We start from the raw sequence: 14,110 nt of genomic DNA on the forward strand, positions 1-14,110 counted from the left end.
GACATTCCTATTCATTTGTAGGTTTCTTTTTTATTTGATTTGTTTTTATTACCTTTAATTATTTTATTAAATTAAAATGTCTATTTATGTTAATTTTTTGTTTATATGAAATTGTTTAATTCTTTGATTATGTTAATATTTATAATATTTATAATATGTATTAAGGTTAACACGTAACTACTTGAAAATACAGAGGTCCCTTATTTCTATCGTATAGAACCCATGAGGGTCCTCAAGCTCTCAGGTCCTCAATCCCTCCACTTGTGGCCTAGTGGTAAAAGGTTTGGGTTTTCCAATAGAGACTCAAGTTCAATTCGCACAAGCTCTCAGGTCCTCAATCCCCCACTTGTGGCCTAGTGGTAAAAGGTTTGGGTTTTCCAATAGAGACTCAAGTTCAATTCCCACTTGTGTCATATTGGTGTGAATATCGGAAATGAAGGATTTGGATTAGGCCTTATGTGAGGTTGTCAGTTCGATTCCCGAGCCCAACCGGGTTTTCGTCCCACCGTGTGTTACGCCAAAGAGTTCTGCTCTTGTGATGGCACAATGACTGTCAAGTGGCAGCCGGCAGTATGGTTTCTCGGGAGAACACCCAAAAAAGCTAAACTTTGAAGCCAGCATGAGTCCGGTTAAAACAACAGTCTGGCCAAATTAGAGCAATACAGGACTCTTCAATTTAAAGAGTATGATAACCTTTTATATGAAGTTTGCCATTAAAAATAAAGACAGATGAGGATATCCTCTCTCTTTCTCCTTATCTTCTTTATCCTTGATGGATTGTAATCATATTTTTAAGATAATAGCTAGAAACAAAAGCAAAAGAATATATTTAAAGAGTCATTTCCCTACAATAATAATACATATAAAAGTGTCGTATGGTGCGGGGAAGAGGAAGGAGAAGAAAGGCAGAGGGGGGTCACAAATATTCGAAGGGTCACGTGACCAATGGTCCGACAGAAACATCCATAATAAACAATTTTGCGCCTGTTTTCAACATAGGCTGATAATAAGTGAACACGTGTCATATTACTCCTAAAAAGGGCATGCACATGTGATGTTAACTTATGAAAGGGGCATGTTGTGTCGTGGTCATATCTTGGGGGATATTCCACGGTCCTTCCAATCGCCGAGGTGATTTCACCTCGTAGACCGCCACTCAGCAAGCCTGAGTCTGAGGTAAATCCGCTACCGTAGGGGCATTGGGAACGAGCAAGACTCGAACCCACCACCTCCAGGTTAGAATGCGGGCTGATGGCCATTGGGCTGACACCCAATGGTTGTGGTCATATCTTGGGAGCTCTTCTATTTATTTAAGTTTTAACGAGAGAAAAAAAAAAACTCATAATGTTATTCGTATCTCATTTTCAATCCTCATTTAACCAATGTTCAAATCACCATCCTTAAATTTATCTATCATTTTTTAAAACCTTTCATATCCCATTTGGTATAATTATCCACCACAGTAGAAATTCGATAAATTAATACTCGATTATTTAATAAACTCTCTAAGATAATATTTTTTGCCGGTCCCGACTTGGATATAGGGTGCTAAATTAATAATTCGCTAAAATTATAAGATAATAAATTTTTAATAATTTCTTTAGACCCCATATAAAATATAAATTAATAATTCCTTATATATAGCATATTACATGAATGATTTATGAAGGTTTCTTGAAAAATGACTCAATTATCTTTTATTTTTTGTTGAAATCAATTTCCCCTTGAATCTCTTCTCTAATTTTCCTTAGCATGGTAATAACTTCTGGTATTGTTTGTGTTAACCTATTTTGATCTTGTATTTATATAGAAAATATTTTTAATGTCCATAAAGTGATACATTGAACACAAGAAGCATAATAAGGTGGGAGATTGAAGGTTTCTTTTAAATTGGGCTGTTCATTTGATATACATGCATTGTATATAATAATTAAGTGGAAGCTTGAAAGGTGTTTGTAAACTAAGTATTCTACTATAAATTAATAAAATATTAATTAGTATATAAATTAATAATTATTAATTTATCGATTAATTAATAACTCTTTTAATTAAAAAATTTTGGTTGTCTCAAGTGTATTATTTTATAGAGTTTCTAAGAGGGGTCACAAGTATTTGAAGGGTCACGTGACCAATGGTCCGACAGAAACATCCATAATAAACAATTTTATCTGTTTTCAACATAGGTTGATAATAAGTGAACACGTGTCATATCACTCCTAAAAAGAGCATGCACATGTGATGTTAACTTATGAAAGAGACATGTTGTGTCGTGGTCATATCTTGGGAGCTCTTCTATTTATTTAAGTTTTAATGAGAGAAAAAAAAAAACTCATAATGTTATTCGTATCTCATTTTCAATCCTCATTTAACCAATGTTAGCACATTCAAATCACCATCCTTAAATTTATCTATCATTTTTTAAAACCTTTCATATCCCATTTGGTATAATTATCCACCACCACTTGTGACCTAGTGGTAAGGATGATTGGGTTCTCCAATAGAGAACCAAATTCAATTCTCATATGTGTCACTTTTGTATATTAGATAATGGTGGATAGAGTCTAGCAATGGGAGAGCTAGCCCAAAAATTCAAGGGTATCCAAAAATTTTTTATTAGGGGTGTCATTTGTATATAAAAATAAAAATTTTACACTACGTAGACAGAGTTGAAGGGTACTTTTACACTACGAAGACGAAGTTGAGGGGTAGTCCGGGCTACCCTTCCTTATACATTGGCTTCGCAACTGAAGTCTAGCCTCCTTGCAGAGGTATCAGGTTCTAAACCTGAGCCCACCCCGGTTTTCGTCCCATCGTGTATTACGCTAGAGATTGTTTAGCTCTAGTGGTGGCACAATGGTTGTCAAGTGGTAGTCGGTGATATGATTTTTCGGGGGAACGCCAAGCCAAACTCTGAAGCCACGTGAGCTCGGTTAAGATAACATAGTCCGGCTAAAATGGAGCAACGGGCTCTCCAATATGAGAAGTGCGATAGGCTAATACAAAAAAGTCATCGTTCTAAAAAAAGCAGGATATTAGTAAATATACAAATTCCATGTAGTTTTTTCATATAATTTTATAGATAAGTTTAAGGCTTTAGGAATGGGCTATAGGATTCTTTTAAGTTAAAGGGTTATTGGATTTTATTACCCTAAATTATTGGCTATTGGCCGCTGTCATCCCCAACTATAACTTTGACGCTCGTCACCTCCAACTTAACACTTAGTGTGCTCTGTCACCACGTCGTTAACTGATCACAAACTTTTGATCTAGTTACAATACTTTTAGGGCACCAAAGGGATCTTAGGAAGGTTTTAAGGATCTTAGGACACCCCCAAAAGTATAGTAAACTATACTTTTGATCCTGTTATTATACTTTTAGGGCACCAAAGTGATCTTAGGAAGGTTTTAAGGATCTTATGACACCCCCAAAAGTATAGTAACAGGATCAAAAGTTAGTGATCAGTTAACGACGTGGTGACAGAACACACAAAGTCTTAAGTTGGGATGGCGGGCGTCAAAGTAATAGTTGGGAGTGGCAGCGGCCAATAACCAATAGTTTAGGGTGATAAAATCCAATAACCCTAATTTAAAACCTTATTTTTTCCTCAAAATTAAAGAATATTGGCAATTCAGTGTACTTTTGTACTTATTTTTTTTCTCCTTCAAATTATTGTTACCAAGTTTATTTCAAGAGTTAAGTGTCATTTTCGTCTATGTGGTTTGTTAAATTATGTCAGTCCATGCCAAATTTCAAATTTATGCCATTTTGGTCCCTGACGTTCTTGAAATATGTCAGTTATGCCCAAAAAACTAAGGTTGAATCGAATAATTGGACAAACCACAGGGACGAAAATGGAAGTTAACTTATGTTTTTTTATGGAACTGGCATGTTTCAAGAATGTCGAGGACGAAAAAGGTATAAATTTGAAATTTGGCATGGACTGGCATAATTGAACAAACCATAGAGACGAAAATGATAGTTAACTCTTATTTCAATTACGTTATTAAGACATTTATTTAACGCGGTCAATTTCCAATTCATATGCAAGAGTTAATTACTGTTTTCGTCCCTGTGGTTTGTCAAAAATCACTATTTCAGTCTATTAGTTTAAAAATTGCGATTTCAGTCCCTGTGGTTTCACTTTCGTAACCATTTCAGTCCCTGTGGTTTCATTTTCGTAACCATTTCAATCCATTTATTTTGTAAGTACATGGACTGAAATGGTTACGGGGGGGGGGGGGGGGGGGCTGAAATGGTTACAAAAGTGAAACTACAAGGACTGAAATCGTAATTTTTAAACTAATGGACTGAAATAATGATTTTTGACAAACCATAGAGACGAAAACAGTAATTAACTCTATATGCAATTTATATAAGTTATGTTTATTATACTAACATAGGAGATGACATATATAAGAATGTAGTAGACCAAGGGTGTTCTAAAGCGCTAGAACTATCTAAACCTGGGACCATCCAAACCGACTGAACAAAGTGATACAAATCAACGGATTAACTTGGGTTAACATTTTTTAACGGCAAAGAATCTCACGTGTAAAGCTATTCTGCTCAGGGCTATATCCAAGGTTGACCCCTCGACCGCCATGAGACCATGCCCCCTGATACACACTTAAGTTATATAACCCCTTATAAACCCTTTTCTTACACATTAGCCACGTGTCTTATAACCCCCTATTTACATAACCTCTCACTACACATGGCTAAGGATAGTGGTGGCATAAAACTCACAGCCCCTGAGTTGATGCAAGATCATGTATGGCGGGTACGCTGCTGCAAGTGGGGCAGAGTTTTTATAATGAGTAGCTCCTGTGTACTACAACTTGTTTGGAGTTTTTGAAGTGTTACCATTTGGGAACGGTATTTTGACCATTTTAAAACATGAGAAAGTTTAAAATACAAAAGGCTTTTAACGTGTGATCCTATACGACCACCAAATAATGTGCGCAATTATGCATCTAACATGCGTAATTAGGGTTGAAACAACCTATACATAATTTTGAGTATAACATGTGTAATGAGGGTTGAAACAGCCCACACGAGTTTTGATTTTTTTGTAACGTGCGTAATTATGCATATAACATGCGTAATTATGACTGAACAACCCATGCGTGTTTTGATTTTTTGTAACGTGCGTAATTATCTATATAACATGCATAATTTCAAATTCGGTGGTCACGTACCGATAGCGTTAAGAGGCTATTGTACGATAACCCACCCCTATAAAATAATACACAACCTATTCATTTTACACAACTAAAATAAAGATATTACTCATCCTTTTCTTCTTTTAAAATCCTTTTTCCAATCGATTTTACCAAATAGATAATCCATCTGATTCTAGTGGTCTTGGGTTTCCTTCGGAGTCTGACTCTAGTGACTTTGATTTTCTTTTCAACTCATCAAATTCTAGTGGTGTTGAGTTTTTGTTCAAAGTATTCGACACATCAAACGTACTTGACCACACGACACGATCAAAGAAAAACTATATGCCACGTGATCTGAATTAGCTCATAAAGTTCTAATGAATAATTACTTCGTTGAAAACTCGAAGTACATTACTACGACATTTAGAGCGAGATTTCGTCTATCCAAGGAATTATCTTAAAATATTGTTGGGAATATAGATGCCAAATTGGTTTCAAGAAGGTTCCAATGGGAGGTTAAGAAAGAGTTTCACGCCGCTACGAAAATGTACATCGTCGATTTGTCAACTCGCAACCTAATGAAGATGAATATTCATCTATGTCTGCTAGGACTTCACATGAATGTCTATGATATTTTTGTAATTCTATTATTCTTTTATATAGTGACAAGTTCTTAAGTAGACTGACTAGCCACAAAATTGAATTTTTGTATAACTCACACTAAGGTAGATGGGCCTTCCAAGGATGGTCGGAAGCATCTATAGTACACATATCGGTTGCATGATGTGTCTGAGGAGTTTGCAAGGCCAATTTATGAGAGGTGATATATGATACCCAACGATCACGACCAAAGTGGTGGTTTCATGGTTTTGGCATGCGTACTTTATTCGGGTCAGTTCGAATAACGACATCAATATCCTCAATCATCTCCTTTATTCAATAATGGAATGCATGGAACTGCCTCGAGGTGTATACTTCCGGTTAACGAGCGACAATAGAAACATGGATACTATCTTGTTGATGGGATTTACCCGACTTGGTCTGCTTTGTGAAATCTTTTTCATTTCCAGTCGAAGACAAAGAAAAGTTCAAGAAGATGCAAGAGTCGACAGGAAAAGACAACGAAACGAGGGCTTAGTGTTTTAAAATCTAAATAAGGATACTTAATCGCCAAACATAGGTAATTAGCAACAGAAGATAAGTAATGTGATGTACAGATGTATCATATTGTTATTTGTTTTTTCTTGTTTCAGTTTTATTTATTTTTGTTTTTTATTTAACTAGGAGTATCAATCTGGCGCGTTGCGCCTGAGGTCCCAGATCGCAAAAAGCCGTATTACACAAACGATCGCTAAATCACATAAATATTGAACGGGAAACTTGTAGGTATTATTGTAAATTGTTGTATAATAGTTGAATACATAAACTTCATGTGTAACACCTACAATATAAAACTTAAGGCATTTGTTCTCAACAATACCATTGATAGTTAGGGCTCAGAATTAGTAGCTCAGAATGGCTGCATACCGGTTGCCATGTAAAGGGATAAATGACTTCACATTGCCATCACGGTTGACTTGCCAAAAAAGCAGAAACCGCACATTTGTGTGCATCATCACTGCCCCAAATTGTTCAGATTAAACTAACAGAAGCAACAAATTTTAACAATTGGCAAATTGCCCAGCACCTATGAGTAAACCTGTACACAACCACCAATCAAAGACCAAAAATCATCCATATACGAAAAAAGATAAACAAAGGCACTAAACCGGTTGTTCAGACGTCGCTACCAAAGACCATACCGAACGACAGCCGGCAACAATGAAGTTATGGTCTCAAGTAACTAAAGTACAACCATCATCGACCAATACATGAGGAAATCACCCCTTTAATGCTCTCAAATGACAAGAGGTAGGCAAAAAACATCAAAACAATATTCATTTACTTTGTCAATTAATGCTCAAACTAACACTAAATCGGTTGTGCAAACGTCGCTACCAAGAACCATGCCGAACGGCGGCCGGCAACGACAGCAATAGGGTATCAGGCAACTAAATAATAGCCGTCATCAACCAATATGTGAGGAAATCACCCCTTTAATTCATTTACTTTGTCTATTAATGTTCAAACGAACACCAAATCGGCTGTGCAAACTACGCTACCAAGAACCATGCCAAACGGCGGCCAGCAACGACAACAATAGGGTCTCAGGCAACTAAATAATAGCCATCATCGACCAATACATGAGGAAATCACCCCTTTAATGCTCTCAAATGACCAGAAGTACGCAAAAAACATCAAAACAATATTCATTTACTTTGTCTGTTAATGACAAAAACAAACACAAAATCGGCTGTGCAAACGCCGCTACCAAGAACCATGCCGAACGGCAGCCGGCAACGACAACAATAGGGTCTCAGGCAACTAAATAATAGCCATCACCGACCGATGCGTCAAGACATCACGGTGGGGAACCATTTTAATGGAAACCCGTTTATTTAAAATCACATGAATTAGCGATCTCAGAACCAAAAATGTTCTCAGATGAGAGTAAACTCACCATCACTAAACGTTCAAAGCGAGAAAGAGAGACAAAAGCCATCACATAGGACCACCGAAGCCATAGAGGCTGGGAAACTTATAAATGTTCTCAAATGAGACTAAACCCAAAGTCACTGAACCAAAAATGTTCTATAATCGTGACGGAAGTGATGATGGTGACTCTCCGGTCACCCCACCGCTAAAAAGGGGGTAAAAATAGCTGCAATAACCGTCCGGTGGTGTAACAACGAAGATCGTCACCGTGGTGGTGGCGCTACAGTGGTGACCGCGCGACGGTGGTGGTGACCGTCCGGTCATTGCCCCTCTCTCTCTCTCTTCTATCTCTTTTTATGCTATCTGTCTCCTCGTTTCTCTCCCTTGACACCAGGAGACGTGGGTGGTGGTGCGACGGTGGTGACGTCTGGTCACCGCCCACATCTCTCTCTCCTCTTTTCAGACCATTTTCACACTTTGTTTTCTCTTTCTCTGTTGAGAAACCCTAAAAGAAAAGCTAAAAGCAGTGCATCACAATGCATCAAACCCATACACTTGGATGAACATGATCAAATAACTATTCATTTAACTTCATCTATTAACAGATATTAACATCACAATGCATCAAACCCATACACTTGGATGAACATAATCAAATAACTATTCATTTAACTTCATCTATTAACAGATATTAATGTCTATGTTCTCAATTTATTTTATTTGTTTGTTTATTTTTAAAATAAAAAAAACAATGTACGTGGGTGCTTGCGGGTTGTTTGGTGGATGCCCTCTCCTATTTAGGTTAAACTGAGTGACGCAATCGTATTAGCTAATGACGTGGGACTATGGATACTTGTGGATTATGGGTTAGTTGCACTCTCCACACTTTTTTTTTTGAATGGTCAACAAAACCCCGACCATCTGGGTAAACCCAATGGAAAAAGTCCACCTACGTCCTTTACTTTAACGCAGACGACAATGATGAACTAGCCTGCCATCATTTCAGAGGAAACCCACTGTCCGAAGGTCCACTGTGGTAAAACTCCTGGCTTAACCCAAAATTTATTTCCCCATACCAGACTCAAACATATGACCTTAACTTTCATGAAACTGCCAATGCACCATAAGATCATTGCTTGCACCGGCCACCTTACCTGAGTAGATCATGTGAGGTGATTTATGGAATTTCAAATATCATTGTAAATCCAGTTCTAGTTTTAAGCAATAAATATGAAGAACGTTGAAGTACATATTTATTTTCAATCAACTATTTCTCGCTCTTTAAAGCGCCAAAGATCGTCTTGGCTAAACTGGAGCAACTTAGACGTAATTTATTTTGGGGTGGAACGAGCGATAAATCGAAGATGGCGTGGGTGAAGTGCCTTGAAGTAATTGCTCCTCTTAAATCAGGTGGGTTGGGTCTTGGATCCTTACTTGATGTTAATCGGAGCCTTTTATCTAAACGGGTCTAGCGCTTAAAACAAACACAACAGACTATGGTGAAAGGTTATATTGGGCTTTCACCTCTCAGCTCGTCGATGGGAGTTCCTACCACTGAAGTCTGGTCGAACCGGAGTATGGAACAATATTAACAAAATTGAATGCGAGCTAAAATCCAGGAATATTTTTCTCAGTAGTATAATAAAAGGTGTGCCAGGAGATGGCACTTGAGTTCGAGTCTAGGTTGATTTTTAGACTGGGTCAGCATGTCTAAAAGATTTATTTCCCGCGATCTTTAAATTGGAACATTCAAAACTATGTCTGGTGAGTGATCGGTTGTCAGCTTTCAACAGTTCTCGGTCCATTTGTTGGTCTTAGAGCAGGTTGCCCTCCACGCAAAGCGAATTGTCTGAATTGCTAGATTGCATTAGTTTAATCGGTTCCTTTAATCTTAATGGAAACATTGTCTGAATTGCAAGCTTGCATTAGTTTAATCGGTTCCTTTAATCTTAATGGAAACATGGACGTTTGGACTTGGCAGGCGAGTAAAGATGGCTCCTTCTCAGTGAAATCGCTTAGACATCTCATGGCTCCCCCGGGTGAACCTCCGGATGATTATCTTTTCTCTTGGAACAAATGGCTGCCAAAAAAGTAAATATTTTTGGCTGGCGCCTCACTCGTAACAGGCTCCCAACCAAAACAAAACTGATAAAACGACCCATTCAGGTTAATTCACTGACGTATCCATTATGTGGTGAGGCAGACGAGTCATTGGAACACCTTATGATTTCTTGTTATTTAGCAAGCGTTCTATGGCAAATGATCTCCATCTGGTGTCATATTCCCCAAATATACGCTTTTGCCTTGCAAGACCTGCTCAATGTTCACAGAACCTTAGGCGGATCAGAGGTTAAAAGAGATGTTGTCAAGTCGATAATTCTGTTATCTTGCTGGATAATCTGGAAAAATAGGAACGAAGTTGTATTCAAATCTAAGAGGTTAGCTATTGGAGACATTATGGATGATGTGAGCTCCCTTGGATATTTATGGCTAAAGAATCAAGCAAAGACATTATTGCTCAATTGAGAGCAATGGTGCAACTTTAATTTCGGTTCTTAATATGTATATGTGGCTGGGCTGTTTCCCTTTGGCTTGTATTTTTTTTCTTTGTTTTAATAAAATTAGCATTTAAAAAAATCAACTAATTTGGCATAGATAATATATAATAAATATAAAATTTGTATTGTTGTTAACTTTAATGAAACCATAGCAAATATTGGCTTGAAATTTTATGCATTTAACCAGGAAATTAAATAAATGTTCTTATTTGCTAAAGCATATGTTATTTAGGCATGTGTTGATTGTAGAAGACAAAATAAAGTCGATTTAGCTTTAGCAACTAGGACTTTTAGTACCATATGAACTAATAGTGTTATAAATGAGTGTTTGTGTCTAATTGTAGTTTTCTAAGGCGATGAGGTATGGTTTGACATCTCTTAATTCCACCTAAACTCCATGTCATCTATTTTTACCTCTTTCACTCTATATCACCTCAAGGAAATGCTTTAACTCCTTTTAACACCACCTCATCTAGTTTTTTTTTTTTTTTTTTTTTTCAGTATTACACATTTAATTAAAATATAAGAATAATTACTAATTTATTAATTTCTTTATTAAAAAAACATCAATAATAAAAAAACATAAAATATAAGAAAACTAAAAAATCCCGTATTTGTTCTTAATCTCTAGTTTCAGTTCTTCTGCCAATTGACGGTCCAAGCCCGTGAGATGATCGATATTTTGTGCGAGAATTCTAAAGTCCTTGCGTTTTACTTCTTTTTTCTTCATCTCCATCTTCTCCTTTTGCAAGTCCATCTGCGATTTTTTGAGATTGATTTTTTCTTGTTGGTGGGCGTTGAACTGTTTCATTTCTTCTGCCAAAAATGCCACATTTTCGGGTTTGATGGACGGTGCGGTATTAGAATTTGAATTTTGGCCTCGTTTTGCTTTATTTTGCCCAATTGGCCGTACGAGTTCTTCTTCAACCGGCGAATCATCCGCGTTTAGATCAAAAATGCAGTGAGCCTCAGATGTCAGTAGACTATCGTCAACCAAGTTTATTGATGTTGTTTTCGATCTCTTTGATCGAGGCAAAGTAGGCATGGGAAACCATTTGGGACAATGTCTTACAATTTGCCAAATCGCTATTGGTGGCGCACCACCTTATTCATCTTGGTAAGTAAGTGTAGCGATGGATATAAGGTCGACGTCACTTGTACCAATAATTGGATCATCCGATACCGTGATCCACGCTTTTGCCAAAGCAACTTGTTCTTCATGAGTCCATTTCCTTGTTTCTTTTTTACCAATAGTCGAAGAACCTTCAACCATAGCATTCTTATTATGTTTTCTTTTGCTAGTCCCGGTCGGTGTCGATTCCGGGGCTGCTTGTGATTCCAATGGTGTTTGTGGAACTTGAGTCCCGGTTGGTGTTTGTGGAAATTGAGTCCCGGTTTGTGCTTGACTAGCAAATAAGTTCGGATCAAGAAATGGTCGGTATACATCATTACCTATATAGCAAAAACTAAGTTAGACATAATGTATAAATACAAAGGATAACAAAAGAATATATAAATATTACCAATAGGGTTGTTTGGAGCATTTGGAGCGTTTGTAGAGTACCCGGACACGTTTAGAACTTGACTGATCGGGTTATTTGGAGCATTTGAAGGTGACCCAAAACCGTTTGGAGCTTGACTAAATGGTTGGTTCCACCCAAAGAAATTGTGTTGCCTGTTTGGGTTCATGATTTTGTTGTATAAAAAATGAATTCTATGAAATGAATATATATTGGAATGACTTGCAACGTTCCTTTTTTCCATACAAATCAAATGATTTTTTTTTTATTTTTTTTCCATATAGATCAAACAATTTCTTTTGATCTTTCTTTTTTAAATTACGACGTTATCTATTTTTCCAAAAGAAGGAAACAATTTCAAAGGATTAGCTTTTGAAAAATTGCAACAGTCCTTATTCCATCCAAATATTCAGTAGATTGTGTTTTCTTAAAATTGTATTGGTAATTTAAATTCAAAAATAAATATAAATAACAATATTTTGTAAATAAAATTTTTAAAAAATACAAACTGTGAACGTTATTAATAAAATTAAAATGCATTTCATAATTAATAAAAAAACTAACTACTCTTGTGAACGTTCGAAAATATTGTCGACCAAGTCTGACTTAAGTTGGTGATGCACTTCTCGGTTACGTATATCACGTCGGTTTGCACGTTGTTGTACTTCATTAACTTCCTCAATCGGCACGTCCATTTCATGTTCATTGTATTGACAAATGATTTGTTCCTCGTCTTCTAAAATCATGTTATGCAAAATAATACACGCATACATTACCCTCCTAATTTTGGCTGGTGACCAAGCTCGTGCCGGATATTTTATGATATGCCATCTTTGCTTCAAAATATCAAACGCTCGCTCGACATCTTTTCTGGCTGACATCTGAGCGGATGTGTAGATGACATGTTTCTCACCTACTGGAGTGTTATACGCCTTCACCATTGTGGCATATTCAGGATATATACCATCAGCAAGATAATCGCCAAGCTTATATGTTGTTCCTCTAAGATGAAATGAAGAGTCCGGCGTGGTTCCATTTACTATATCGTCAAAGATAGGTGATAAATCTAATACGTTAATATCATTGCTGGATCCGGCAATGCCAAAGAATGCATGCCAAATCCACAAGTCAGCAGATGCCACAGCCTCAAGCATTATGGTAGGATGTTGATGATCACCACGCATATATTGACCTCGCCAGGCATTAGGGCAGTTTTGCCACTCCCAATGTGTGCAATCGATGCTACCTAGCATCCCTCGGAAACCGTGTCTAGCTTCATGTGCCGCGTATAAAGCTTGAATGTCGCTCGGTGTCGGTCTTCTTAAATATCTCCTGCCATACAAAGTAATTACAGTTTTACTAAATTTGTAAATACATAACCTTATAGTACGCTCGGACATCTTCAAGTATTCGTCAAATGCATCAGGAGCAGTTCCGTATGCCATTTGCCGAATAGCCGCGGTACACTTTTGTAAAGCGCTAAAACCAATTCGACCTCTCGCATCATACCGTTGTTGGAACCACGGGTTCACTCTCTCCACATCTTCAAGTATTCTCGAGAATAGTGGTCAGTTCATTCGAAAACGACGCCTAAATATATCGTCTGGATACGTCAGATCAACTTCTTTAAAATAGCCGTTGACTAGCATCGTATGAGCGCGTAGCCGGTTGCGGTTAAGTGCAGGTTTTCGGGTTCGCAGTGGTGCTTGTGGTTGTTGTAGTAAAGCTTGGGTTGCGGCTACAACCGTTCAAAAAAAAAACCTCGTCCGCGGCATCAGACTCGGACGTTGATGATGAAGATGTTGATGATGAAGACTTTGATGATGAAGAAGATATTGTTTAAAAATATAGAGATTGTTTTGGTGTGAAAAAAATTAAGATGTTGATTATATATAGTAGTGTGTATGGATTTAAAATAAAAAAATAATAAATAATAAATACACCAAAAGAGCCGTTGAGTATGTTATGATAATTTCACGGTGTTAACATGTTAACACAAGAAGGTATTAACACACTTAACACCATGAGGGGAATGGTTTCAATATATGTTAATGCTCCACATCAGCATTTAACATCCACAAAGTCAAAGTACACCGGGAGGCCTAAGGGACATACCATCAAAGGTGAAGGGGAAATCCAACTCAATTCCAAAACCAAAACACCTATTTTGTTTGATTGTCAAAACCATTATCTGTAACGCCCAGCGTCCCTAAACTTTAGGCTCTTGGCAGGATTAGTCCCTGGACTTTTATCAATTGTCAGTTTTAGTCCCTGTAAGTATGTGATGTTGATACTTTGACACTTTTGGCGTGAATCTTATTGATACATGATGCT

At 37.2% G+C, this 14,110-nt stretch overlaps 1 protein-coding gene across 1 annotated transcript; it reads right to left on the reverse strand.

Moving 5' to 3' along the window:
• Positions 1-12,339: 12,339 nt before the first annotated feature.
• Positions 12,340-13,221, reverse strand: LOC110876522. The gene is made up of 2 exons (XM_022124691.1): positions 13,157-13,221; positions 12,340-13,108 (listed from the first exon to the last, which is right to left on the reverse strand). The coding sequence occupies exons 1-2, from the start codon at positions 13,219-13,221 to the stop codon at positions 12,340-12,342; spliced, it is 834 nt and encodes a 277-aa protein (XP_021980383.1).
• Positions 13,222-14,110: the final 889 nt, after the last annotated feature.

The sequence above is a fragment of the Helianthus annuus genome, chromosome 9 (assembly GCF_002127325.2).
Source record: "Helianthus annuus cultivar XRQ/B chromosome 9, HanXRQr2.0-SUNRISE, whole genome shotgun sequence".
NCBI lineage: Eukaryota > Viridiplantae > Streptophyta > Magnoliopsida > Asterales > Asteraceae > Helianthus > Helianthus annuus.